The sequence below is a fragment of the Mirounga leonina genome, unplaced genomic scaffold (genome assembly GCF_011800145.1).
Source record: "Mirounga leonina isolate KUSES-001 unplaced genomic scaffold, KU_Mleo_1.0 Mir_53, whole genome shotgun sequence".
NCBI lineage: Eukaryota > Metazoa > Chordata > Mammalia > Carnivora > Phocidae > Mirounga > Mirounga leonina.
In genome coordinates this window covers 35,969,684-35,988,659 of record NW_023270807.1, presented here as the reverse complement: position 1 = coordinate 35,988,659, position 18,976 = coordinate 35,969,684, and the positions used below count along the sequence as shown (strand labels likewise).

At 44.6% G+C, this 18,976-nt stretch overlaps 1 protein-coding gene across 1 annotated transcript in view; it reads left to right on the top strand.

Annotated features, from left to right (window-relative positions):
- Positions 1-18,976, top strand: part of IMPG1 (interphotoreceptor matrix proteoglycan 1) — a 128,274-nt gene that overhangs the window by 101,442 nt on the left and 7,856 nt on the right. Inside the window, 1 exon segment of the mRNA XM_034991000.1 lies at positions 1,837-2,056. Within this exon segment, the coding sequence (XP_034846891.1) occupies positions 1,837-2,056 (220 nt within the window).

Sequence of the window (18,976 nt, the reverse complement as noted above, 5' to 3'; positions counted from 1 at the left end):
AATGTCCCCCCACCCCAGTAAGGTGAGGTGAGTAGATACCGGGACAATCTCAGGGAACAGAGTCCCAGTGCACCTAGCTCAGGTGTATTAATTAGGGTACATGCTGAGCTTCCATACTGAAGAGATCAAAAATATAGTAACTTAAATATGGTGACAGATGGTAGCTACACTTTGGTGAGTGTAGCATAACAGATAGACTTGTTGAATCACCATGTTGTACACCTGAAACTGATACAACATTGTATGTCAACTATACTTCAAAAATATATATATATAGTAACTTAAATAAGATACAAGTTTATTTCTCTTCAACTTGATGGGTAGGGCAGTTCTGCTCTATAGTGTCATCCAGAGACTCACATTTCCTCTGTCTTATAACTCTGACAACCCCAATGGTGTCTGCTCATTCACACAAAGCTGAGTCACGGGTAAATCCCTGTTTCCATTTGTGAGAAGGGGCAAGAGAGGACGCCCAGGGCAAGCAGTTTCATAAGAAAGTGAGTGATACCAAAGTTGCCCACATCTCTTCCACTCATATTATGTTGATGGGAACTAGCACATGGTCATATCTTGCTGCAAGGGAGGCTGAGAAATGTGGTTTCTAGCGAGGCAGCCTCTTTCCTGTGAAGAAGAAAATGGATTTGGGAGAAGGGAGCAGCTAATCAGCTGCATACTAAAGACAGGGAATTCGCACCAGAGGCCAATGCAATGCTAAGATGCAAAAAATGAGCCCAGTCAATGTAAGTAGGAGAGTACTGAGAGTAGACTGAGAAGTTCCACACTTTGTATAAAATTTCATTTTATTTTTACAATAACCTGTGGGAGGGGGGAAGCTACTGGCATGTGGGCAAGATTAGAGTCAAAATTCTGGTGCGGTGGGGACAGGGACAAGAAAAAGTAGACCTGGGCTAAGCCTGGGAGATTGTAGCTTGCATCTGTGTACTCTCTGTGTTCGTAGGTTTCAGTTTATTAAAGAAGGGGTTAACTTTCAGCGCCAAGAACAAGGCAGACACTGCTGAGTTTCAGACATTTCTGAAAAGGGATCTCAGGGGAGGTGGTGGCTCACAATACGCAGCTGTAGGACTCTGAAGCACAATGCCCGTGGGCAGACTTTTGAGATTATTAAATTACAATTTGGAAAAGGTCCTTAGGGAACCACTTTTTCTTCTTCCTTACAATTCAGATAAGGGCACTGAGGTACAATACAATGGATAAATGGTTTGATGAAGGTCACACAGCTAGCTGGGGACAGTTCCAGAACTGATACCCAAGTCCCCTGACTGTCAGTTCCCTGCTGTTTCCATTGCACAGCCTATGTGTTGACCGTGAAACATGTCCTGCATAGACAGACAAGCTGATGTGTAAGCTTCACATCAATAGGTCACTTCAATAGGTCATTTCAATTGGTTGCTTCCAAATAGATGTCCCATTTATACAGGCGGAGGTCAGTCTGCTCCTGGGCTCAGTTTGGAACATGTTTTTATTTGTTTGAATTTTTTTTTTTTTTTAAATAACTGAACCTGTCATTCCTGCTTTGCTGATAACATTGGCCTAGATTTTTAAAAAATCCTCTGTTCTCACAATTCATCATGAAGAAAATCACTGCCATCCATCTCAATAGACAAATAGAAAGGTGGAAATATGGGACATAATCAGTGCAAATAGATCATTAAATAGTCGTGTTCTGCTTTCACATTAAATCCAAACACAAAAATAAAGACAATCAAAAAGAAACTGAAATTTATGCCTCAGATAATGAGAAGTGAGTATAAATGGAATTAGCAGCAGCTGAGCACTTAGAACACAGTTAAGGGTGAACCATCTTTTATTTTGCAGCTGGTTCCCTATCTGCGCTCCAATCTTACGGGATTTAAGCAACTTGAAATACTTAACTTCAGAAATGGGAGTGTGATCGTGAATAGCAAAATGAGGTTTGCTAAGTCGGTGCCCTATAACCTCACCAAGGCTGTGCAAGGGGTCTTGGAGGATTTTCGTTCTGCTGCAGCCCAACGACTTGACCTGGAGATAGACAGCTACTCTCTTGACATTGAACCAGGTAAAAAATCCAACCCAGAAAATGGTGAGAGTTTTTTTTGGTTTTGTTTGTTTGTTTAGCAAACGGTTCAACTTTGAGGCCACAAAAATCAAATTAAAATCCCACTTGTTAAATAAATAACAGTTTGGAAGCTAATGGATCACCTTATTAGAAAGGTAGGGTCCTAAACCACGCAGGTTAAAGTTTTCCTCCATCAAAAAGCAGAGAACAAACACACCTCATGCTTCACAATCTGGGAGTTTTAATTTCACCCTCAGAACACAACTTTTGCTGTGCCTTAAGAGATTGTTTTTGTTGTTATTTTTTAATGTTCCCCACAGCCAAGCTAATTTGCATTCTGCTAGAAGTCAGAAGCACTTTTTTAGCAAACTGCAACAACCTGGAGGGTTTCTACCTAAGAAACCTTCCAGTCATAGTTAACTATCAGAATGGCCTCCTAATAACCAATTCAGGATGAAACGAAACAGCGTCCTGAGGAAAGAAAACTAACCATTAGACCAAAATCCAAACTTGGAAAAAAAGCCACTGCACCATCACCAAAGAAAGAAGAAAATAATGTCCCTTCCCATTTGTACACCCTACATCAGCTTCCGTGTGCAGGTTAAAACAGAGAGGTGTTAGAGGTGAAAACTTTTAAAGATAATGGGGGTTAGTCCAAAGCTACATAATAGAAAGCAAATATCGTTCTGATAATAAAACACTGTGTGTACCATTCTAACCAGCTACGCCCAGACTAGGAACCGCTACAGCCATTACTTTCAAAATTCTGTCTGCTAACCAATAAATTCCCCAGGGTGCCGAGGGGCAAGGCTCCGAATCTACTGCCCAGGAGACCTAGTCGGGTTCAAAACAAAGCTTCCTAATTGGCTATGAATTAGTGAAGTGAATCTATAACATCCTCTCTGGCTTTCTGTGGACTAACAATGAAGGCAGAGGGAAAAGGCCTTGGGCAAAATGCAAACAAAGAGGCTCAGTTGGGAAACACTTATTTTTGACAGAGCAGAACTTTGAGCAACTTTAAGAAAATTGCCTCCTATTTCAGTAAACAGGCTCATTAAAAAGACAGATCACCCTTAGGCACTAAGTCCGGGAGTGCTTACCTCTGAACAGGGGCAGCTAAGAAAGCCCTGAGGACCCCGTAAAAAAATCAAAGACCTCCTAAATGCTAGTAATAGACTGCCTCTTCCTCTGAAAACCACCTCAGAACTGAGAAGGAACCAGAGGGTGCCTGCCAGTTAGGATCAGGAGACCAATTTCTTCAGTCAACTGAAAGCAAAGAACAGGGACGGCTACAGAACTTGGAAAGCATAACAGAGGTGAGGGTCCAATCTCCTCCCTTCCTTCCTCCTTTGGAGAGCTGACAGGCGACTTAGAGACCCATCCAACAACATGAGAAGGTCAGCAGCACCAGGAGCCAGGTTGAGACAGGGGAGAACACCGGTGTGCTGACATGAAGACGGGCTTCTCAATGGAGGGACCACTTAAGTAGTGCCTTAGAAACTGACAGCCGGAAGCTGGTGTCCCATTGCCAGAGATGCAGAGGGGGCCCTGGTGATGCCGGAAGGAAACGCAGCATAGCAATGACTTTGGGGGGCCATAGTCTTGAATGTGAATCCCATGCGCTAACAGCAGCACTCAGTTTCCACAGCTGGAAAATGGTGATAGTAAACAGTTGTGAGGATTAACTGAAAGAAAGTTTGCAACACCCAGCACACCGTTGGACACATCGTAGTCGACTAAGGAATACTGGTAGTTAATATTGTAACGTTGTCGTTATTAACTTGATTAGTAATTTGTGATCTGCATAGGGTACCCTTGAGAACAATAAAAAGTACCCTGACAGGGTATTTGTGTGGAGGCTGGAACGGAAATTATGCTTATTTCCTGGGACTGGTTTGACTATGTAGCTTTTCCTCTAAGAAGCCAAAAGCAACCAAAACGAAATGCTGTTAACTTTGGTTTCACTCCCTGCTGGAGCCAAATTTATACGGAGCTATCCCAGAAACGCCTCCAGACTGCCTCGTGTACTGTGGGGTACGTGGGCAATTTATTCTTTTAATGGTAGAACAACAGGGGAGGCCAGAGCACATGGGACAGCCGGGGACATTACCTTACGCTATTTCTTACTGGATACTGAATTTCTGATACATTGAAAACTCACAGAATAATGGATGGATGGTTGGATGGATGGATGGATGGATGGATGGATGGATGGATGGATGAGGTCTGCCAAGAGATGGCTGTAGTGAGCCAGCTAGGACGTAAGTAAAGCCTGAACCAAAGAATTTAAGGACAGCAGAATTAGAAAGCAAATAAGGATTTTATAAAAGTTAAAAATATATAACAATGTAACTTTACAGATTACTCTATATATATCAAAATAGATAAATCCAATACCTAAAATGGTTCCTATTTACTGGGAAAGGCACTGTGCCAACCTGCCCCCAAAAGCATTCCTTCCAATCAACAGGGGGTGGGGAAGGAAGAAGATACAAACAGGCAGGGAGTAGAGGTGAGCTCCTCACTGCCCCCCTAGAGATCCTGGTTTAGTTATTTCCCCAGAGGCAAAGGGTAGACTTGCCCAAGTAACCAGCAAGTGGTTGATTATCAGACCTTGACCATCTTCTACATGCTTAATCCAAAACAATAGACATTCATCCACCATCATATAACACATGAATACATGGAAGTCACTCCCTACCCAAAAGAACTTGCAGGATGGCCAAAGGCAGATCAGAACGATCAGACCTCTGCCTGTTTCATTCAAAAAGACTGTGTAATGAGCACTTTCTGATGTGCCACATTTAGCTGCAAATTTCTGAGTTTGGGAATCACTGAGGCATAATGAAGAAAGCACTGAATTTTCCTTTAAATCCCATTTCATTGAGACCTAATGTCTGAAGGCAAGAGAGAATTCAGGGCTAGAGATTAATGTAGAGAATTCTAGCCCCTCTGGGCTGGTCTCACGCAGTGGTGGTTGGTGGTGGCGAGGGCTGAGCAGCCAACAAGATGGCCAGTACCAAAAAAAAAAAAAAAAAATTCAGTGACACTTGGCACAATGGCAAGGAAGACCTTATTCAAGGAGGGCCATCTCCATGGATGTAGGGACCACTGCAGTGGAGTCTTGACGTAGGGGAGAGTGGACTTAGCTCCAAGTACAGCATGGGCAAGTGGGAATTTATAGGGAAAGAGCAGGATGGAGGGCAGTGGACAGAACTTACTAAGAAGAAATTCTTCTTGCTAAAATTGGACAATGAAGAGGGGAACACTGAAGCTCAAAAGTGGAGGCCAAATTGAGAATTTCAGGGGAGCCTGAGTAGAGCTTCGTCCTGGAGAAACTTCATCTGCACCAGAGCTGGAGCGACAGGATGCCAGGCACACACATGTTGGTGGCAGCAGGGCGAGCTGCCGTTGGGAGGGTGGTGGCGGCGGAGGACGGAGAGGCGGCCACCCAAGAGCGAGCAGCAGTCAGGCACCCACCCTGACGACAGACCTGCACACCCCCACTTCATCCTCACACTATCCACCACTCCTCCTCCCTGTTCACATCCTGTTCCAGTCCAGGCAGGGACGGCCCCAACCCTAAAACACTCACCACCATTGCTTCTCAACAGAGGTAATGAACTTCTTATATCTATTAATCTGCTTATCTTATAAAACTTCTTGAACCTGAATTTTAATACACTATTCAAAAAACAAACAAAACAACCAAAAATCTATAGATACAATAAAGTGTTTCTAGCCTGAGTTCTCCTGTATAATTTTAGTTTGGGGGAACATGCACAATATTAGTATTGTGATCATAGAAAAAAGTGGGTGTCCAGATTTTAAGATAAATTGAGAGAACAAATGCAGATGATTTTCAGTAGTATTCTTCCTTTTTTTTTTTCCTTTAATCTAGAATATGACAGCTGTTTTGCTCCTAGGTTTTCAATGTGACTTGACTGATCCAGATTTTCTCTTTTTGGTAGTAAACTGGAGGTAAGCTGTCATGGTGATTGACAGGCAAGCTGATTAAAATGTCCTCCTAGTACAACCAACCAGTGCAACCAATGATCATGTTGCCTCTCAGGTCCCTGGACCCCAAATGAAGATAATTACTTCAGGTTCCTTGGACTCAAATTCCAGTTTACACAGCCCCTGGCTCAATTGCTGGCATAGCCTTTTCTAGTGTCTAAGGCTTGGGCTGATGTACAATAGTGCCCAGCCCCCAGCATGTAGTAAAAGAGGTCTGAGGGGCACTTAGAATCAAAATTCCAGAAAATTCCAGAAGGTCATCTAACAAATACAAGAAACCTCCCTGATTCATGTTTGATCTTGCCAGTGTTTGCTTGAACTCATTGGTACTGGTCCAACCTGTTGAGAAAACTCTCCCTGAAAGAGAATTAAAACGGGAAAACTTTAGAGAGAAAAGGGGCGGCTGCAGGAAGTACCATGTGCCGGGAATAAATACCCAGCTTTGTCTCTGGGAGAGAATCCCAAGAATCTATGCCTGGAAAACAGAGAGGGCATCCTATAATTTTAACCTTTTCCCAACCAGAATGGCCAAATACAGCAACACTTACTGTGTGTCTCACCCCTTGCCCTTCCTTACGACCTTCTTGGGAGAAACAGGAGATCAGAAGCAGACTGCACAACAGTGGAGGTTCTCCCACCTCATGTCCAGTGTTGCCCAGGCCTGGGATCCACCAGCCCTACCCATCCCTTCCTCGCCCAACCTCGTCCAACCCTTATCAAAGAATAATCCTTAAAATGTGAAAAACAATAATTTTCATACAAATAGGTAGTGAGCGTATATCAAAGTTTTATTTCACTCATTAATAAGGGAATCACTAGGATGACAAATCTGGTCTAAAGAGGCTCTGAAAATGGGAATTCTGTATAGCCAGAGAACAAAGCAGAATGACGAAATGAGGATGTCATGCTACATAGGAAACAGGAAGTACCATCATTTTGTTTTATCCATTTTCTATACAATACCTTCTAACTCTCAGGAGTTGTAAAACACCATCACCAAGAGCAAATGGTAAATCAGACAAAGTTGCTGCATTTTAGGGGTCAGCAAAGTGTGCCTTCAAGGGCCAGAGAGTAAATTTTTGGCTCTGTGAGCAAAGGGCAAAATCGAGGATAGTATATGTAGGTACTTATATAACCATTTAAAAACCTAAAAGCTTACAGACCGTAAAAATGCAGGCAGCTGGCTGGGTTGGCCCACAGGTAATCCCTATTTGCTAGGGGGACTTGTTAGTGCTCTAGCATGACTTTTTTTTTTTTTAACTGTATTATTCTTTTATTGATGGATATTTGTTTTGTATCAGTTTCTATTAATGAACTAAACTGCTGTGAACATTCTTTTTTTAATTGTTATGTTAATCCCCATGCATTACATCATTAGTTTTAGATGTAGTGTTCCAGGATTCATTGTTTGTGCGTAACACCCAGTGCTCCATGCAGAATGTGCCCTCCTCAATACCCACCACCAGGCTAACCCATCCTCCCCCCCCTCCCCTCTAGAACCCTCAGTTTGTTTTCCAGAGTCCATCGTCTCTCATGGTTCGTCTCCCCCTCCGATTTCCCCCCCTTCATTTCTTCCCCTCCACTCTAGCATGACTTTTAAGGTTAATGCAGTCCACGTTTCTCCTTATTTCCAATTGTTGGATGGTTTTTATTAAACCACCAGGGTCTTACTCCTTCTGGCCCTTATCTTTGCTGTTACAGAAAAGTTAGACAAGTAAATGATAATGCAATCATGATTGGGTCCCTGTTCATTCATATATTAAGTAAGTAGGGATTATCTGCTACCAGCCAGGCACTATTACAGGCACTAGAACCCCAAAAGTGGATTCCTGCCCTTAAGGAGTTAAATGCCTATCAGCCAAGAGAAACAGATCTATATGCAAAGAGCTATAATCAAGTCTACTAAATACAACGATCAGGATATGAACAGAAAGATTACGACGCACAAAAGAGAGATTCATTCATTCTGGAGGCCAGGGGATGTCATGACAGTCTTTCTCGACAGATGGCGCTATTGAGTGTGTGGTACCTTGGGGAGTCTCCGTGGTCGACCTGGCAGAGAAGGGTGGGGCCTGGCTCCTCCAAAAAGGGCAGGAGGAAGATGCAGACACTTCTGGAAGTTTCAGGGTACTTCAGTTATTTCACTGTTACAGCAGCTTCGGACACGAAGTAGGGAAAGAAGGGAGCTCAGCCCGGAAGGGAAAGGCATGCTGAGCCAGCGCCTTCGAAGCCACGTTGTCTAAAAGCCCCTGTTCAGTCCATGTGCACCTAATTTGGTGTCCTATTTTTCTTTTCTTTTCTTCCTTTCCTTTTTTACGACTATGGTCTTTTACAGTTTAAACTGTAATAAAATTTTGTAAAACTCAAAAAGTCTTCAAACTAAGTACTAAACAGTCCTTAAAGTATTCTCAAAATTACAAAATGAAAACATATAATTTGGGGGAACCTGGGTGACTCAGTCAGTTGAGCGCCGGACTCTTGATTTCGGCTCAGGTCATGATCTCAGGGTCCTGGGATCGAGCCCAAAGGGCTCCCCACTGGGCGTAAAACCTGCTTAAGATTCTCTCTCTCTCCCTCTCCCACTGCCCCTTCCCCTACCTCTCGTGCACACTCATGCACGCTCTCTCAAAAAAAAAAAAATATATATATATATATAGTTCATCATTCCTAAAATATTGCCAATTTTGAAAATACTTAACAAAAAGATATAGGTAATTACAAAAGCTACATAGATTAATTCATTTAAGTTTTTTAATGCAGAAAACAAAGCAAAAATTAATAAGCTATCTTAAGGATATAAAAATACTCCAAAAATGTTTTTGGGAAAACCAGTTTTACAGAAATGGACATTCGGTAAACTGATTACTATCCTATGAAGTAGAGGCCAGAGGCCAGTGTGGAAAATATATATTTGAGAAACTTCAGTTGAAACCAGAGAACAGGTGAAAAAATGGCCCAGGACAAGGTGTAGGGCAGGAGAAAAGGAGAACTGGGACTGAATCTCTGAGGAACCCCAACACTTCATGGGGAATAGAAGGATTGTCATTGAAAGGAGCCAAAGATGGTGTTGCAGAAGCCAGGAAGAGAGAAGAGCAAGGAGAGACAGCAATTTCAGCAGCTGTGAGTGAACGATGGGTGGAGGTCATTTAAGCTGACAGTCCAGAGGTCCCTAGAACCCTTTGCAGAAGCAATCTAGCAGAGTGGCAACAGCGGAGGTGAGATCTTAGTGAGGTTGGGATAAAGTAGAAAATGAGACCATCCACATGGCCTGTCCCCCTCCTGTCTTACAACTTAGAACAAGGCTCCTACCCTGCCACAGAGACTGGGGGATAGGGGGTGCTCTCTTCTTTGATGGTTCTGTTTCGAAGGAACAGAACCTAGGTCCTTGGGGAAGACAGTCTTGAGTTGTAATACTGGCAAGAAGCTTTAAAGAAGATTGACATCTCAAAGGAGCAGAGAATGAATTTACAAGTTTTGTAAACTACTCTTTTTTTTTTTTTTAAGATTTTATTTATTTATTTGACAGACAGAGACACAGCGAGAAGGGAACACAAGCAGGGGAAGTGGGTGAGGGAGAAGCAGGCTTCCTGCTGAGCAGGGAGCCCGATGTGGGACTCAATCCCAGGACTCTGGGACCATGACCTGAGCCGAAAGCAGATGCTTAATGACTGAGCCTCCAGGGTGCCCCTAAACTAACTACTCTAAGAAAAGGGAAGTCAGGGGTCTAGAGTTAGTCAAGCTAAGAGGAAGGTTAAGGCAGTCTTGGTCAGAGGATTTAGCATTTCTTTTCTATGCCCTGATTTTACCATATTTACAGGCAATGCCCAGATAGACCACTTATTTAATTCTATTTGCAAAATTTGAAACAAAATCCAATCAAGTCTTTTTCATTTGTTTTCTTTTGGCATAACGTCAGGGTGGAAATGTAGTTTGTGGTGGTAATCCTGGGAGGGGGGAATATGATTCCGTTGTTACTTTTAGACTAAAGAGAAGAGGAGAAATTTTGAAACTTCTCATGAGATTTCTAGGTGAGTATCATTCCACATTCAGATCAGCATCTGAATTCCTGGATGTGTCTCTAAATGAGGGCCAGTAATCGGTTAGGCCAAATGACATCTGTAGAGGGGCAGACACGTAAGAGAAGTGACACAGGCTTATCACTGCGTGTGGTTGTCATTCAGCTTTTGAAAACAACCCAAATAAATGAATCTATGATATAGAAAGTATAAACCAGTGTTAGAACTATCTGTGATTTATCAACTGAAAAACCAAATAAAATCACAGTTGCTCAGGATTCTGCCAGCATCCTGGCAGCTAGAGTTGTCTTTCATTTAGGCTGCTCTGAAAATTCTTTAGAAGCATGGAGGGCTTTTATGCCAGTTAGCTGTGCAGGTTGAAGATTTCAAAAATGCAAAACTACACATACTTATTCTAACTCACTCTCTCCTTGAATTCCTAAGAAGTCTCCTCAAAAATGGGTAGATTGCAAGGCTGGTAACAGTGAACATTGAAATTAATTACAGTCTCGGGACGCCTGGGTGGCTCAGTCGGTTGGGTGGTTCAGTCGGTTAAGCGGCTGCCTTCGGCCCGGGTCATGATCCCGGGGTCCTGGGATCGAGTCCCACATCGGGCTCCTTGCTCAGCAGGGAGCCTGCTTCTCCCTCTCTCCCCCTCTGCTTGTGCTCTCTCTGTCACATAAATAAAATCTTAAAAAAAAAAAAAAAGAAGAAATTAATTACAGTCTGGCATCCAGGATGCTTCCAGCCAGAGCAAACTCATTTTATCGGGAAAGTTGCATAATTTGAAAGACTCCCATTTAGTCGCCAGCTCTGAAAAGGTAGTAGATGTCACATATCACAATAGTGACAATAAAAACAATAACTATTAATTGACACTATTTGACACTAATTGACACTAATTTTAATCTTAATAAAGAACTATGCAAAGTAGGTATTTCTCCCCATTACACAGTTGGAGAAACTGTGTTCAGAGAAGTGTAAGTAACTTACCTTTTACTTGTCACACAATCACCTAGGGCTGCAGCTGGAACTCGGTGGCAGTTCTGTGTGCTTTCTTCAAGTCTGTCTACTGCCTCTTTATAGTCTTTTTGGTTTTTTTTTTTTATGATTTTATTTATTTTTGAGAGAGAGAGAGCACAAGGAGGGGGAGGGGCAGAGGGAGAAGCAGACTCCCCGCTGAGCAGGGAGCCCGACATGGGGACTCAATCCCAGGACCCCGGGATCGTGACCTGAGCCGAAGGCAGATGCTTAACGACTGAGCCACCCAGGCGCCCTATAAAGAGTCTTATCAGCCCTCCTACTGGCTATACAAAGGTTGTTTATTTAGAAAAAATGACAACACACTTAAGTTTAATCCTAAATGAATTGTTAGATTTCACATTTCACCAAGTGAAATTTCCTATAGTATTTTGTTATATTCTTAGAAAGTCCCCCCCCGGGTGCCTGGGTGGCTCAGTTGGTTAAGCGACTGCCTTCGGCTCGGGTCATGATCCTGGAGTCCCAGGATCGAGTCCCGCGTCAGGCTCCCTGCTCAGCGGGGGGTCTGCTTCTCCCTCTGCCCTCTTCCCTCTCGTGCTCTCTGTCTCTCATTCTCTCTCTCTCAAATAAATAAATAAAATCTTCAAAAAAAAAAAAAAAAAGAAAATCCCCCCCCCAAAAAAGTTCACTTTTAGAAACAAAAGTCCTGAACTTCTTAATGCCCCCTTCACATGTCCTATTGGCTCTGCTAGGAGTGTCCCTTCTGAGCTGAGGCACCCACAGGAATTCTCCTTCCAGGAGACTCTCCCAGCCTCTGCCCTTGCCCTCTGCCCTCTGTCTCTGGCCCCATGTCTTGTTTTTACCCTGTTGCCATCCTGTGCTTCCTGGCTGTTAACCTACCTGCTTCCATGAGGGAACCCCGATATTGCCTGGACCGCCAGGTACCTTTAGCCTTCTCCAGAGTTTCAACCCGGGCCCTCAATCCACACGTGAGCCACTGCATGGAGCTTCCCTAGGACGCTCCTGGAATCCTTCACGGAAGCCCTGAATGCAAAGCCTGCATGGAGCAGCTGCCGGGCTACCTCCCACAGCCCCTGCGTTCAGAGCTCTCCCTCCACCAGCTGATCCTGGGACACTCAGGTCCTAGCACCGATGCACCCAAAATGCCTCAGTTTGGTAGATACAAATAATGACCAAGAGCAGAAATAATTCTTGAGTCTCTCAGCCAGGGCAAGATGTGTAAGGGCATTCACACATCCATTCACAGAAGAAAGTTTCTGAGATCCTAGGATAAATAGTTTGTGGTTATTGTTCTTGAGAACAGTGGATAATTAAAACGAAACCCAAAGTTTTTCACATTACATGTCCCTTTAACCCAGAAAGATCTCCCATTAGTAACTTATTCAGTTCCACAGATGTGTGTTAAGCTCCAGCCACATGCATGGTGGGTGCTATGCTGTGTACTCTCTTATCATCTAATGATTATTCTCACCCTAATCCTGCCCTTGAGCCATAAAGCATAAGCAAAACATGTTTAGCCAATAATAAAACAATGAAATATTAACTTTAGTTACAGATTTTTTTTTAAAGTTCTTTTGATCACTGAATGCCATCAGCAGTTCTAGAGATATGTGTCCCGCTAATGTTCAGCTGTGCGGTTCCCGTAGGACACCTAGGACGGGAGATTTATATTTGAGCTGCAGGGACATTAGCGATCATCTGGTTTAAATAGCCTATTTTATAGAAGGCCAAGTGGGACTAAAGATGCTAACCTACTTTCCCAAGTCCACAGACGGATGCTAGCATTGTTCCCCCACCCAGGGCACCTTCCTGGAGGCTGCAGCACCAACAGCCCCGACGAGCGGACTCGCTCCCTCTGCTGGTGCGGCGAATCCCAGAATGTTCTCAGGATCTGGGAAAATAAACCAGATGGGCCTGTGTGGAAGGTGAGGTCCCCGCATTATAGCTCAAAGGCTATAGGCATATTTATACAGATTACTGAGTGCCGAGCACCAAACGCTGTATTAGGGTAACATTCACATCTTGAGAAGGAAATAGACTACCAGTGCTGCGTTAAGATTTCGTGGGCTCTAGGCCTTTCCTGAATATTAATACAAATATTAACATTAATTAATAAAAATACTTAAAATTAGAGGCACATGGGGGGCGTAGTCAGTTCTGCCCCGGTCTCTTGGTTTCCGCTCAGGTATGATCTCAGGGTCGTGAGATGGAGCCCCGAGATTGGGCCCCGTGCTCAGCGCAGCCTGCTTGAGACTCCCTCTCCTTCTCCTGCTGCCGCTCATGATTTCTCTCTAAAACAAATTGTAAAAATCCTTAAAATCAATCAAATTAATAAAAATACCTAAAGTCATATCTCATGACTGTTGGTATAAAAAGGAATATCCAGCGTGGATTATATTGTTTTCTTCTCATTTTGAAGAATTTAAAACATGGTCCTGAGCACTTAAGAGTATGGGGGGCTAAGCGTGTGTCCTGCGCCCTGCAGACTACCAGTGGTTGGGACAGGTTGATTTGTCCTTCTCTGCTGCTCTAGGCAAAGGCCTCCCCTCATGACCACCAGCGAAACCGAGACCTCCAAGCCTTGGCTATGAGTTGGGAGGGGACGGAGAGACGGCATTACAGCTGCCCTCGCCCCATCCCTCCCCCACCCCCACCCCTCGCAGCGGCAGGTGCGTGTCCCTGGCGGGGTTTACTCCCCTGCCATCCGTGGGAAATCTAGTCACTGCGTGCAGGTGTGAGGCTTGGGGACGCTGGGCGCCAGGGCGCGGGGGGCCCGCCTGCATCGGACCTCCGGAGCCCTAGCTCTGCCTTACGGGAACGGGAAAAGACCCAGGAGTTTCCACCGCCCTCCCCAGCCGTCGAGGCCCGACCTGTCGCGGTCATCACGCAGTACTAATGGCTCTATCTGCGGTACCCTGGAGCTCCTTCCGCCACCGGCGAATTCCTCCCAGACTTCCCTTCCCTCCACCAGTCCGCACGGCACAGCGGTTTTTAAGAAGACAGAAAGCGGTTGGGGCTCTTAAAATTTCATCCCTTAAGTCTATTCCTACTTCCGCTGCTATTGAGCGCCATCTAGCGAACACTCGGTTTCATCACTCTGAAATGGGCTGCTGAAGGCTTGGAGAGGCGGCGTCCCTGCCAAAGACGTTCTAACAGGTCCTCAGCCCAGGCCAGCCAAGGGGAAGCCTGAGTTTCAGCCAAACTGAGCTGAAATCTTGCCTTAGGACAGGACCCAATCAAAGGAGATGCTTCACTTCCTGCCCAACACGTGAGTGTTGCCGCAGAGTGCAAGAGAGGCGCATAATGAAATTATAAAGAACGGGGCAGGAAGGCAATCAATCAGTTCGGGGGCAAGTGACAGGACCGTCTGCTGTACGTGGGAAAGGGGCGCCGTGCAATGAGCTGGGGTTAGAGACATGCGCACCAGACACCCTCAGAGGCCTGAGAGACTGGGAGAGTCTTTTTTCAGGCGCGACAAGCATGACAAGAAGCTTGAGAAAGACAGTCTTGGACCGTCAGGGACCTATGAATTTATAAACTGCTTGGTGACCAAGACCATAATCTTTTTAATGTTAACTGTAAAATGCCTCAAAGTGTTCCCTGCAGGCAAGGGACATTTATTTAAATGGTTTTGATCACATGATGAAGAGCTAAGGGACATCCTTCTTCAGTAAGCCAGTTGAAAATGCTTTTCAGGACCTTTGGCACAGAGATAAAAGACATTACATAAGCAAATCAGGGGGGAAACTGATACATAAAATGTGCTTACACTGGACATCTCAGAATGATACACATATGCCCGAGCCCCACGTAGCAGCTCACTTCCTTCAAGCCGTGGTCATTGCTGTCACATTTGAGCAACAGGAACAAACGTGGAGTTGCTGTAGTATCAGACTGTGCTTCTCTAAGCAAACATTCTGCCTAATGAAGGAGTTTTGGCAGACAGTGGTTTGGAGCTCTTGATTAGTTAAGAGGGCCTTTGTTCAAAGCAAAGCATTTGTGGAAGTCTGATATGTGAACCGGTAAGAGGAAAGATGCTGGCATGTTTGAGCCTCTCGCCACCCCCACCATCCCTTGTTAGCCCCTTGGACCCTGAGGTGTCTCCTGGAAACCCCATATTGGAAAACCACTAGAATGATGTCAAAAGCTGAACATTGTAAGCAGACATGTGGATGCTAATCTAGGGTTATACTTTCTAGCTAAAATGGACTTCAGGGCGCACCTGGGTGGATCAGTCGGTTAAGCGACTGCCTTGGCCTCAGGTCATGATCCTGGAGTCCTGAGACTGAGCCCCGCATCGGGCTCCCTGCTCAGCAGGGAGTCTGCTTCTACCTCTGCCCCTCACCCCCCCATGCTCTCTCTCATTCTCTCTCAAATAAATAAATAAAATCTTTAAAAAAAAATAAAATAAAATGTACTTCAGTTTCCTCACTTATGAAAATGAGGTCAGTGATACCTGCTCTGGAAGATGGTTGTGAATATTAATGAAGACATGTTTGAAGTGCCGAGCACACTGCCAAACACAAAATGGCCCTCAATAAATATGAGCTCCCTGTTAATATAAATAATTGTCATTGCACTCCTGGTGAAGCTGGAGGTTCAAGATCATGATCCCTATGGCTACGTCAGGGCAAGGCCTGAAATGGAATGACATTAATGCTTTGACTCCCTCCAAAATCCACATGGGAAGCTAGGGACGAAGCCAGGACCTCTTGGTGTCAGGGTGGACCTGGAACTTTCCTACCAGCTGCAAACGAGCAGCTCCTGTCACGGCTCTACACACTAAGGCCAAGTGCCCTGGCCTTTACACAGAGATTGTCAAATTCGCTGTGTAGAAGAGCTACCTAAGTAAGTTAAGGACAGAAAATTCATTCATCTTGCCAGCAAGCAATTATAGTAGGCTCAGAGGCCACCCCAAACGATAGTAGCTGTTTGGTGGGTGGTACAGGCTCATGAAGAAACCTCTCTATAGTGCCTAAAAAGAATGTATCGAAAGAGGGCTTAAGCAAATCCAGGAAGCCTGCTATGCACCAGTCATGAGGACTTCACTTCTTCAAATCCACACACAACTTGATTATGACTTGAAAATATTCTTCTGGAAAATGGCATCCAGTTTTACTCTTCTTAATCAACTATGGATCTCAAGTCTCTTTTGTCTTCCTTCTTTCCAAGCTACACACTGTTCAGGTTGTTGCTACATAATGTTTACATAATGTACTGATCAAACCAAGAGCAGAGAGGAGGAAGTTCAGACTGATTTTGTGCAAATTTTGTTTTGTGCAAAGCCCTGGCGATGTATTAAGGAGGAGGCAAATAGTCGTATGGCCTAAGGTGACTGATGAATGAGTCCATCATTCTAAGGAGAAATGTCTTTGGGGTATGACAAAGAAAGAAAATGATAACAGTATGGGAAATCTTCGCTTAAAAAATTTCTACTAAACTTTCATCCATTTTACAATCTCTTCTCTTCCATGGCGCCTCCTCCCCATGATCAGCCCACATCCAGTTCTCAGTCTTCGCCTGAAGCCCGAAGTTGTAGGTGCCCCCTCAAGATTGGTATGTAAGTAGAGGGCCATCAACACACCTAGGAAAAGTATTTTTAAAGTATAATAATGGAAGCAGTACGGGCTGCTTCACAGATTAAATTTCTAAATATAATCTCTTCTATTAACGATTCTAATTAACGGCAATTGCCTTTTCATGCCTGGTCCCACAGCTCCCCCTCCTGGCTCTTTCCTTCTCTGGCACTGGGATCCACACAAACAACCTTGGGCTTTGCAACACTCAACTTCTGAGTCTCAGCTTCCTCATCTGCAAAGTGAGCAAATGGGTGAGAAGGTTCTAAAACACCTTCAGCTCTAACATTGTATCTAAAATGTAAGATTTTATCTAAGGATAAAATTAAAATCTAAAGCAGTTAGTTGGTCTGAAATTCTTTTTTTTTTTTTTTTTTTAAGATTTTATTTATTTATTTGACAGAGAGAGACACAGCGAGAGAGGGAACACAAGCAGGGGGAGTGGGAGAGGGAGAAGCAGGCTTCCTGCGGAGCAGAGAGCCCGATGCGGGGCTCGATCCCAGGACCCTGGGATCATGACCTGAGCCGAAGGCAGACACTTAACGACTGAGCCACCCAGGCGCCCCTGGTCTGAAATTCTTAATGCTAAAGATTTTGAAGGGCCACGCTGATATGTGTTGAATCAATTAATGTTGTCTTAGTACCCAGTAAAGTATACACAGCAAACAAAAACTAAGCTTGGTGATTTAAGTCTCCTACTTCTCTGTAGACTGGTCCTGAATAAATAACACGGGGAAAGCAAGTTATTTATAAACTAGGTGCATTTGTTTTTCAAATATATCTGGTCTAGGGGCCCCGAATGTGGATAAGTTTATTTCTCCAACGTTGCCTTATTGTGTTCTGTTCAGCTTTACTGGTGCCTAGACGATGCCTGGCTGGGCTGAAGGAAATGACAGTAAAACAGTAATATTTTTTTAATGGGAAACTCATTTGGTTATCACACATTTGCTATTACTCTTCAGAGGGGTAGAATCTGTGCGTTCCGTCAGCTTTCCTAGTTAATATATTTCTCTGCTGTGGAGAGAAGGAAATGGAGCTCCGACTATTCCCCCCTGACTTCCGTTATCAAGACTACAAGTCTTGAGTGTAAGGTCACTGACAGCTGTTATTTATTAAACCTGGCCCTGGATGTGAATCGCCTGGGTTGTCAGGGTAAATTTGAGTCATTTTCTAAACAGTGACAAGCATCCCATAACATGGCCAGCTTTAGGAACTTTCAAGCAGACGAAGCCACTTCACATTAGTCAGTCCTGCTTGTCCATAAGGGACCCTCATGCTGCAAAGAAATACAACTTCACGTGAAGTCTTTTAGCAGGTCTACCTACCTGCTGGGAGCCCCAAACACGGTTTTTCCTGCTCTTGCCCACCGCCGGGGCTGGTTTTACTCATCTCCCTCGCTATCACTTCTGCCGCCACTAGGAGGCGCTGGATGAATGAACATAAAGGTTCATTGGCCTTCTCACCCCACACCGTGTCCCCCAGTGACCCTGCGCAGAGCTTCTATGGGCAGTAAACTTGGCAAAGCCACCTATGTTCCCCACTTGAAGATTCACAATAGACATTAGCTTATTAATGACCCTAAGAAATTTAAAAGTAAAAAGAGAAGGGGCGCCTGGGTGGCTCAGTTGGTTAAGCGACTGCCTTCGGCTCAGGTCATGATCCTGGAGTCCCAGGATCGAGTCCCGCATCGGGCTCCCTGCTCAGCGGGGGGTCTGCTTCTCCCTCCCGACCCTCCCCCCTCTCATGCTCCCTCTCTCTCAGTCTCTCTCTCAAATAAATAAATAAAATCTTAAAAAAAAAAAAAGAGAAGGGGGATAAGTTTGGAGGGAAGAGAGAGAAAGCTGTTACGTTTATTTCACCCTGCCTTTGGGGGGGGGGGGGAAGCTTATTTAGCCACCAACCTATTCTTAGTGTAAAACCTGTTAAGTCCTGCTGAATTAGAGTTCTGCAAATGTTCCCACTTGAGAAATACAGGACCAGATGATCACTTGAAATCATCCTAATTCTGACAATGCTATTTACAGATCTTCGAACACACAATTCTGATGAGCCCCTTCCCTCGCCCGGAAATCCTCCACGGCCTCCCCCTGCCTATAGAGTCCAAATTCCTTAGCATGGCCTTCAAGACCTACCAGAATTTCGCCTTATCTTTCCAGTCTTGGTTCCCTGCCTTCCTGTCCATGAGTGTCTGCTGCCTCTTAAGTGGGCCTCCCAGGCTCTCTCTTCTCCTGCCTCTTGCTTTCCCACCTCTGTGCCTCTGCTCGTGCTGCTGGGTCCGGTTGGGACGCCTTTCATAGTCTTTGCACGTA